At 38.5% G+C, this 9,257-nt stretch overlaps 6 protein-coding genes across 6 annotated transcripts; 3 read left to right on the top strand and 3 right to left on the bottom strand.

The window, feature by feature from the left end:
• Positions 1-237: 237 nt before the first annotated feature.
• Positions 238-2,353, bottom strand: LOC129567641 (very-long-chain (3R)-3-hydroxyacyl-CoA dehydratase). The gene is made up of 5 exons (XM_055444748.1): positions 1,782-2,353; positions 1,599-1,721; positions 1,417-1,536; positions 1,212-1,335; positions 238-1,137 (listed from the first exon to the last, which is right to left on the bottom strand). The coding sequence occupies exons 1-5, from the start codon at positions 1,869-1,871 to the stop codon at positions 443-445; spliced, it is 1,152 nt and encodes a 383-aa protein (XP_055300723.1). The 5' UTR covers positions 1,872-2,353; the 3' UTR covers positions 238-442.
• Positions 2,354-2,422: 69 nt separating this feature from the next.
• Positions 2,423-3,794, top strand: LOC129567644 (thymidylate synthase). Its single transcript, XM_055444751.1, has 3 exons — positions 2,423-2,636; positions 2,706-3,382; positions 3,459-3,794. Exons 1-3 carry the CDS (start codon positions 2,534-2,536, stop codon positions 3,594-3,596), a joined length of 918 nt encoding a protein of 305 aa, XP_055300726.1. The 5' UTR covers positions 2,423-2,533; the 3' UTR covers positions 3,597-3,794.
• LOC129567642 (flap endonuclease 1) lies at positions 3,660-5,750 on the bottom strand. Its single transcript, XM_055444749.1, has 4 exons — positions 5,182-5,750; positions 4,510-5,093; positions 4,210-4,428; positions 3,660-4,078 (listed from the first exon to the last, which is right to left on the bottom strand). Exons 1-4 carry the CDS (start codon positions 5,261-5,263, stop codon positions 3,815-3,817), a joined length of 1,149 nt encoding a protein of 382 aa, XP_055300724.1. The 5' UTR covers positions 5,264-5,750; the 3' UTR covers positions 3,660-3,814.
• Positions 5,751-5,758: 8 nt separating this feature from the next.
• LOC129567640 (ubiquitin-like modifier-activating enzyme 5) lies at positions 5,759-7,207 on the top strand. Its single transcript, XM_055444747.1, has 3 exons — positions 5,759-6,352; positions 6,444-6,683; positions 6,754-7,207. The coding sequence occupies exons 1-3, from the start codon at positions 5,759-5,761 to the stop codon at positions 7,102-7,104; spliced, it is 1,185 nt and encodes a 394-aa protein (XP_055300722.1). The 3' UTR covers positions 7,105-7,207.
• Positions 7,208-7,264: 57 nt separating this feature from the next.
• LOC129567649 (UPF0184 protein CG14818) lies at positions 7,265-8,101 on the top strand. The gene is made up of 2 exons (XM_055444756.1): positions 7,265-7,605; positions 7,704-8,101. The coding sequence occupies exons 1-2, from the start codon at positions 7,419-7,421 to the stop codon at positions 7,940-7,942; spliced, it is 426 nt and encodes a 141-aa protein (XP_055300731.1). The 5' UTR covers positions 7,265-7,418; the 3' UTR covers positions 7,943-8,101.
• Positions 7,964-9,251, bottom strand: LOC129567646 (tRNA (guanine-N(7)-)-methyltransferase). The gene is made up of 4 exons (XM_055444752.1): positions 8,997-9,251; positions 8,504-8,906; positions 8,290-8,391; positions 7,964-8,224 (listed from the first exon to the last, which is right to left on the bottom strand). Exons 1-4 carry the CDS (start codon positions 9,104-9,106, stop codon positions 8,099-8,101), a joined length of 741 nt encoding a protein of 246 aa, XP_055300727.1. The 5' UTR covers positions 9,107-9,251; the 3' UTR covers positions 7,964-8,098.
• Positions 9,252-9,257: the final 6 nt, after the last annotated feature.

The raw sequence follows: 9,257 nt of genomic DNA, 5'->3' as shown, positions 1-9,257 counted from the left end.
GTAATAAAAAGTATTGCATTCTGGCCGAACGAAACTATTTCTCCTATACTAGCGTTAAAAACGTTGGTTGAAAATGAACCGAAATATTTGGTTCATTTAATGTTGTACCGGTGATTGTCCTATATTGATGCAATTACTTGTAATTTAAATCCAGAGAACCAAATTGAATTATGTCATTAGTAAGTATGCCAAGTACTTTATGGGTCAGTTGTAGCTTTTTCAATTGAAACGCCACAATTTCATTGATACTCATTTATTTTAAACATAATTATAACGTTATTACAAATATTGAATGTTTCCCACCGCTCTATGTAAATGTCAAATAAAATGAATGAACATTACTCCTCTATATACCAGGCAAGGAAGGGTATAAGTCTTTAAAGTTGGTTATTTGATTCACAAAAATTGTTTTGATCGTACGAAAAAAGTGAACTGAGACCGTTTAGTCATAGTGAACAGCATTTTTATGATTAACGCGATGAATTTTTGGTTTCTTGAGTTTCTTTTCACGAAGTTTTGTCATATGTTTCATGACAAAATAAAGCCCAGGCAGAAGTACGAGTCCCATGTAGAATTTCATGAAAGACACCATATTGAATGTGAAATTCCATTTATTGGGCATTTCAACTGAAAATCGTTTAGTCTCTTCGAAAAATGGTAGGCTTCGCAGCATAATCGTCCCTTCACACAAAACGCCTAACGGGTAGAGAACAATCCAAATGGAGTATCGAAGCCATGTAAGACAAGGGATATCCTTTTTTACTAGTGCAATAATATAGTATGGATATCGGATTATTTCAACTAAAGACCACACCATAAACAATACAAACACGACGGGCATCTCTTGAATACGAATTTCCGCATGGATTATGGCGAATAGCACAAAATTGCGTCCTGTCACTTGGAGAAATGGAAATAAGGCAGATCCTTTTGTATAACCGACCAGTGCGTGTAAGAATTCAAAATACTGTAATGCTTGACTGTATCGCATGGCCACGCCAACGGTTCGGTAGGTAATCTTTGAAACGTCACTAAATCCATCGCGGCTTAATGTTATTGACAACACCAATACAATGTAGAAATATGCGATAAACTGATACAAATTATACATAATCAAGTACACCGTTACTCGGCCAGCTGAAATAAGTGGAAATAGAATCGATTTTGGTGGGTGGTCTAATTTGGTTAAGGTTGTGAATCCAAAAACGAACCTTTTCGATAGCCCAATTCTTCTTGGTGTACCACATCTTCAATGCCCGGGTAATCAACTCGAATATCACGATATTCGGCCTCATCATTTGGTTGATTTCTTGATATCCATGTCTCTTTATGAATCTGAAAGGAAATAAATTCACAATTTTATTATCGACTATCGACTTATTGGTTCATTGACTCAATGGCATTACAACGACTTACATGAATCCAGTTTTGTTTTTGTGGCTGGGCCGTGAGACGTGACCACCAAATTTTTGGATTTTCCTTCTTCAAAAGGAACGTCAATTGCGAGTCCGCATTTGAAATATTGTCCATTGACAGCTGAAAAGATGTTTTGAGATTAGCCCATGCAATGTTTTGTTTTCTTTTTCATCGTCGTTTACCTCTACATTTATCGATTCGAAAAGGTTGATTTCGAAATAGTATTCGTGTGGTCCGTTGTCGGCTGCGCCAAAGCCATACGCTTCCAACGATAGGAATTTTTCCTTTAGTTTGATATTCGGTTTCTGCAGAGAGAGCCGCATTTAATTCATATGTCAAACAAAACAAAACACGCTCGAACATACCATATCATCTAACAGTAAATCAACAACCAATTTTATATCGTTATCGGTCTGAGACCAATACACTTGTGGGCACTTACGACGCACAACCATTTTTAATAACACCAATTTTTTGCGACGTGATTTTTTAAAATATTCAAATAATATTCAGAGTCTGAATTTCAGACTATTGCTGTTGTTTTTTTCTCTTTACCTATATCGACTTTTGTTATGCTCTCACTTGCCGCTGATTTGAACTGAAAATGCCGACTTTTGCACGTCACAATGACAACAATTTCTCTCTTTGTGCTATACTATACACACGGTCTATACATAAAATGCGCATGTATTGTCGTTGTTTACTATTTTCTTTTGTACATAAATATTTGAAATTTCACCAAGACTTTTCCTTATTTGGACGATCATTGGAATACACGTTTTTTTACTTTTATGGCAAAATCACTTAGTTGTAAATATAAATATGTCTTTACTTCATATCGAATGCAATTATGTGAATTGATTTTGTAAACGTTTTTTTATGCACATTTCATTTGTTTTGAAACCACAACAACTCACAATTTTTAGACAAAAAGTATTTACCGCAGTTGACAGATGAAATCGTGCAACACCAAAGCTACAATCATCATCAATTGGGTGGAAATTGGCGCGAAAAAGTGACTTATTGTGTACGACAGCATTCGATAAAAGGAAACAAAGAACGAGCATTACAAAGAACAAGATAGAATTAGATAAAGAAAAGCAGAAAAGGAAGAAAAATGTGCGAGGAACAAAAGGAAAACGTGCCAACCAATGGAAATGTCTCGTTTGATCACGATGAATATCAGTATTTGAAGTTAATCAAAAATATCATTGAAACCGGTGAGTACAATCAAATTGACAGTTTGATGTGTTGATAGCGAATAAAAGTCTTTTATCTTTGTCATGCAGGAAAGAAGCGTTCAGATCGCACCGGCGTTGGTACCGTATCAATTTTTGGTGCCCAAATGCGATTCAATCTACGCAATGATGTTTTCCCATTACTGACGACGAAGCGTGTGTTTTGGCGTGCCGTAGCCGAAGAATTGTTGTGGTTTATCAAAGGTAGCACCAATGCAAAGGAGCTGCAAGACAAGAATATTCACATCTGGGATGGTAACAGCACCCGTGAATTTTTGGACAAAATGGGTTTCGTGGATCGTGAAGAAGGCGATTTAGGTCCAGTGTATGGATTTCAGTGGCGTCATTTCGGTGCTGAATACAAAACATGCCACGATGATTACACGGGCAAAGGAATCGATCAGCTGAATGAAGTTATCGAGCGTATAAAAACAAATCCATATGATCGCCGCATCATCATGTCTGCTTGGAATGTGGTTGATCTGCCAAAAATGGCACTCCCACCATGCCATTGCTTTGTTCAATTCTATGTGTCCGACGGTGAATTGTCGTGTCAATTGTATCAACGCTCGGCTGATATGGGTCTCGGTGTTCCATTCAATATTGCCAGCTATGCACTACTCACGTGCATGATTGCTCATGTCACTGGATTGAAACCAGGCGATTTTGTTCACACTCTCGGCGATGCCCACGTCTATTTGAATCACATCGATCCACTGAAGCAACAGGTAACAACAAAACTTATGACAAGAATTACCAGTTGATTGGTATGCAGAATTAATACATTTGATGTTTTGTTTGCAGATAATCCGTACACCAAAGTCATTCCCATCGCTTCGCATCAAACGTACCGTTGATCGCATCGAAGACTTCACGTTCGACGACTTTGAAATCGTTGGCTACGAACCACATCCAACAATCAAAATGGAAATGGCCGTTTAACAAATCTTTTCTTTTTAAATGAAAAATCTCTCTTTCACTTTCTTCAAAAGAAAAAAAAAGGTCTTTTACGATAAGCGTTTATTACGAATTTATTTCAATTTTAACGAATATATACCGAATACGCAGTATTTTCTTACAAGTTGTCATACTTATTTCAAGTTTAATAAAGTCTTATTTAAAATGAAGAACAGAAAAAAATGATGGCGGAATAATCATAATTACTTCGGTCCTCGTCGTGGTGTTTTGCCACCGGTTTTGGCTTTCTTGCCGGCTGGTTCCTTTTTGTTGGCATCTGATTTGCGCTTGTTGTTGGTTGGTGTGGATGGTAGAACCTTGAAGAAACTGTCCAAACGTCCTTGTGTCGATGTCGTTCGAGTCTTTTGAATCTTCTTGCAGCCAGCGCGAATACGATCTTCGTTGAATTGTCGATCACCGCACAAGTATTTCACCAAACCTTCCTCATCCGGATCCGTCCACTTGATCTAAAAGTGAGAATAAATCAATTTTTCAACGAAAATGACGTTTAGCGAGTGAAACAATATGATTCGAAATGAATACAATTTGATGAATGCTCAGAAACAAACAATTATAAAGGCAAAACAGTAGTACGTACATCAATAGTGTTTGGATCAGCGACATCTGGGGTGTGAAATAGCTCACGAGCCTGTTCATAGTTCCAATCTTCCGGAACAATGTACTTGCTTTTGTCGATGTTCTTCAGGATTTCTTCAATGCATTTGTGCTGTGAAACCAATTCGATGGCGCGTTTCGGCCCAATGCCTCGAATCGATTCACAGTAATCACACCCGAGCAAAATACACAAATCGACGAACTGAAAATGTTAGAAATGTTCTCCACACTTTAATTTGGCATTCGATGCAAACAATTCATTAAAATATGTTCAACTATTCACCTGTTCCTTCGTAAACTCGAGTTCCTGGAGAATTTTGTCGTAGAAAAATTCTTGGACCGGCATTTTACGTGCTTCGCTGAAAGTCAAATGGCGCAGCAGAATGTTTGTACCAAATGTCAGTGCGTCCATATCTTCGGTTGCTGTGGCATAAACCTTTCCCGCTTTCGCCAGTGCAGCACATTGAGCTTCCGCTTCACACGGCGCATCAACGTATGGTACGCCCATCAAGGTGAGCAGCTCTTTGGCTTCGGCATTGTGCTGTTTTGTCACACGAACCAAACGCCGATTGAACTTGTCCATTTCGGCTGCATCGCCTGCTTCGGTGGCCTTTTCCAATGCTTTTTGCGCCTCTTCACGTTTCTCGGTACGTTTTGCCAATTCGCCGGACTTCATTTCGGGTGGCTTGCCATCAAACACATACACGGGCTTGATGCCATTTTCTAACATTCGGATCGTCCGATAAAATGTGCCCATCAAATGTGATGTGGTTTCACCATCGATCGACGTCAATTGTGCCCCTTCGGCTCGAACAGCAATCAGAAATTGATACAAGCACATACTAGCATCGAGAGCAATCTTTCGACCTGCAACAACATGTTCCAAGCCAAACCAAACAAAAACATTGATTGTTATTGTAATTTCGATATGTTGTGAAATTCAAACTGTACTCACCGAAATAGTTTTTGATTTCATTCTCTTTGATTGCCGATGGTGCAACATCCGCAATCAACTGTGATAAGCCCTTAATTCCCATGGCGGTGATCTACAATCGAAACAAACGACAAAACAAAAACGAAAAATTGTCGAAATCACAAACTGAAAATATAATTTCTTTGCTGAAAACCAATAAACGATACTCTTTGTTGTGCCTGTTCGTGTGTGTCTTGTATATTGAATGCCGCCAAATTTGACAGTACGACGCAAATGGTTGTTTTTAACTGTTCGTAGCGCCACCAACCAGTGTGTAAGCGAAACACAATCTGACAGTATGATTGTCTGATTCTGAAGTTGTTCCACAACTTGACACGTTTATAAATGAAAGTTGATGATTTAATTTCCAGACTGTGATTCAATCAGACACATAGTTCAAGCAGATTTTTAAAGAAGAAACATAGAAAATAAATAAATAGGTAAGCTCCAAGCATATACAGTGGTTGGAAATATTGAAATAGTTCGCCAAAAAAACATGAATAAATTTAATTGGCCACAATTGATGATATTTGCGTTGCTTTTTTAGTTCCCTTCCAAAATGGCATCAATTGAAGATCTTCAGTCTCAAGTAAAGGAATTGAAAAATGAGTTGCTCAAATACAAAAGCACCGGAGGTCGTGAGCGTATTGAAAAGATGTCGGCTGAAGTTAAGGATTCGAATCCGTACAGTCGTCTGATGGCTCTTCAACGAATGGGAATCGTTCAAGACTACGAACGTATTCGTGACAAGAGTATAGCCGTGGTTGGAATCGGTGGTGTGGGCAGTGTTACGGCCGATATGTTGACTCGATGTGGTGTTGGGAAGCTGATCCTATTCGATTATGACAAAGTCGAATTGGCCAATATGAATCGATTGTTTTTTACACCGGATCAAGCTGGTTTGTCAAAGGTCGATGCTGCTGCACGTACGCTACAGTTCATCAATCCCGACGTTAAAATAATCACGAATAACTACAACATTACCACTGTTGATTCGTTTGACCACTTCTTGAATGCAATTCAAACGGGCGGCCTAGACGATAAAAGTCCAGTGAATTTGGTGCTGAGCTGTGTGGATAATTTCGAAGCGAGAATGGCCATCAACACGGCATGTAATGAACTCAACATCAACTGGTTCGAATCAGGTGTATCGGTATGTTCATTTGATGTATTGTTGTTTTCGTGATACATATATTGATCGCTGTCGTTTCGTTTTTCTAATGAACATGCCATTTTTTTCCTAGGAAAATGCTGTCTCTGGACACATTCAACTGCTGAAACCGGGTGAAACGGCCTGTTTTGCATGCGCTCCACCATTGGTTGTCGCCGATAATATTGACGAGAAAACGCTGAAACGTGAGGGTGTATGTGCGGCCAGTTTGCCAACAACCATGGGAATCGTTGCTGGAATGCTCGTTCAGAACACGCTGAAGTACCTATTGAATTTTGGAGAAGTGTCAGATTATCTAGGCTACAATGCAATGGTATGGATATTCGTGTTACATTTACAGCTATAGCTATACTGACTGATCATGAATGCACGTCACATTTCAGATTGACTTTTTCCCGAAGATGGTTTTGAAACCGAACACACAGTGTAGCGATCGGTATTGTCAAGAGCGACAGAAGGAATTCGATGCACGTCCAAAAGTTGAAGCAGTTATTAACACGAAGACCGACGATGCCGTTGTGCACAGTGACAATTTTTACGGAATCGAATTAGTATCAGAAGACGAAGGAGCCGCTTCAAGCGGCAACTCGGCATCACTCAATGTGGGCACTGGTTTGAAATTAGCGTATGACGCACCAGATACAACAACTGAAAACCTAGCTGCAGATACGACAAGCACCGCCGACGATGGTGCTAGCTTAGAAGAGCTTATGGCCCAAATGAAATCGATTTAAACTTTTTTTTACATTGAATTTTTCATAATTATATACAAAGATATTTTCTAACTCTAAGCAAAATCTTCGGAATTCCAACTAAATAAAGTGCATTTCAAATAAACACCTCGCCGAGAATAAATGTCAATTTTTTCCGGCAACTGCAACAACTTCATGCCAATCAAACTAAACTGAAATGCTGTGACTTCTATTGCTGCTGCTGCTGCTTCTTATTTTTACATTTCTCACTTCACGTGACACTTCTTTATTTACAGAACGTCACACACACAAAAACATTCGATATTTTCCAATTTTTCCCATTCAATTGTCAAATAATGGCCGAACAGAGTGATAAAAGCCAAGAAATAAGTGAAGAACAACAACTGAACGAACAATTGGAAAACATTTGTTTAGAGTATCAATTGTTGGTGAATAAAAGCCAAGAAATGGCACCAAAGGGAACACAATCAAAAAAATCCGATCCAAATACAGAAAATCAAATTGATGATGACGATTTAGAAGGTGAGTGGGTGATTTTCAGTTTCCATTTAATTTTTCATTTTGGGTGCTTTTGTTCATTTTCATTGTAATTTTTCCAACGAGTTTTTTTCATTTCACAGAAATCGCAAATGTTGCGGACAATTTGGATTCACTTGAGTCAGCATTGGATGTGATTGAAGAACGTGCGGACCGTATTCGTGAGCAATTGCTGGAATTGTTGACCTCGAACCGAGAAATACGGCAATCGATCCAGGAAGAGAATGAAAAATTGCGAGAATGTCAGTCCAAAGACAATTCGAATGCGGAAACTTCGTCAGAACCAGAAGATCAACCACCCACAAATGAACATCAGGAATAAATATTAAAAAAAGAAATTGCGTCGAAAGAAATCAATTTTTGACATTTATATCGACACTTATGCATTATACCAGTATAAATTGGATACACAAAGTAAATGATTGCTGTTTAGTTTAATATTGTAAAAAGTTATGTGAAATAAATGAGTTTCAATAAGTTATATCTGTTGTTGTTGTGGTTTAATGCGTCGAAAAATAGCAACGAATTTATCGCCCTTGTTCCGTGTCACTTTTATGCCTTCCTCACTAGTTTCATACAATTTTTCCACGACTGGATCCGATTCCTGTGGAAAGAACATTAAGCATTAGTAACAAAGCGCAAAAATGAACGCAATTCAACATTTCTTACCAATTCTTCGCCAGCAATTCGTTTAAAGAGAGAATGTTTCTCGAGATGAGAAACCATCCATTCATGTAGGTCTTTGACATCAGTTATTGTGTAAAGAATGCCCTGGAAAATCAAAATGAATTAGTTTTGATTCTATTGGACTTGCTCCAACTTCGATACGTTGACGATACGCATGAATGATGAATGTAAATATGGTATGCCAACATAAACTTACCCCTTCGCGTAAACAATATGCGTATTCTGTGAGCAATGCCGTGTTGATGATACGCCACTTGTGTTTTGCCCGCTTAAAATGTGGATCCGGGTAAAGGAAGCACATTTTTGTTAGTTGACCTTTCTTGAAGAAGTTTGGCAAATATTTCATCGCATTCGTACGGAGGCAAGCAATATTTTGATATTGGCCCGGATGTAATTTCCGTAACGCATCAATACGATCCATCACATAGTCTGATACTTTGACACGAATCTCGAAACCAATGGAATATTTTTCAGGAAACAGTTCACCCAATGTAACCAAAAATCCACCATAACCGCAACCAATATCGGCGAATTCAACTTGATTATCCCCAATATTTGGGTACAATTTCGTCCAATCGTAATCATCAGGATGAGCTGGACTGCAATGAGCATATTGATGTAATCATAATCAAAATTTTAAAAAATGCTGCTTTAATTGAATTATTGTATGCTTTCAAATCAAAACTCACTAGTCCATCGTATGATCGGCAATTGGATTCGAATGTGCACGTTGGCGATAGAATCGTTTTTGCGGTAATTTGCATGCTACCGACTCATTTGGTGCTCCCACTTCGGCCATGATAAATGTGTTTGTTTGCAAGCACAACTTCCAAATCGGTTGAGTCCCCAAAAATTGTGTTGCTCTGGAATGGAACACTTTGTAACCTCATAAACTGAAATATCCTCACACGTTTCATTCGACGGTTGTCAAACGAAATGTTTGACACCTC

The sequence above is a fragment of the Sitodiplosis mosellana genome, unplaced genomic scaffold (assembly GCF_009176505.1).
Source record: "Sitodiplosis mosellana isolate CC-2019 unplaced genomic scaffold, AAFC_SMos_1.0 Smas_scaffold_12, whole genome shotgun sequence".
Lineage (NCBI taxonomy): Eukaryota > Metazoa > Arthropoda > Insecta > Diptera > Cecidomyiidae > Sitodiplosis > Sitodiplosis mosellana.
The sequence above is the reverse complement of the archived record's forward strand: the minus strand, read 5'-3'. Positions and strand labels throughout refer to the sequence as shown.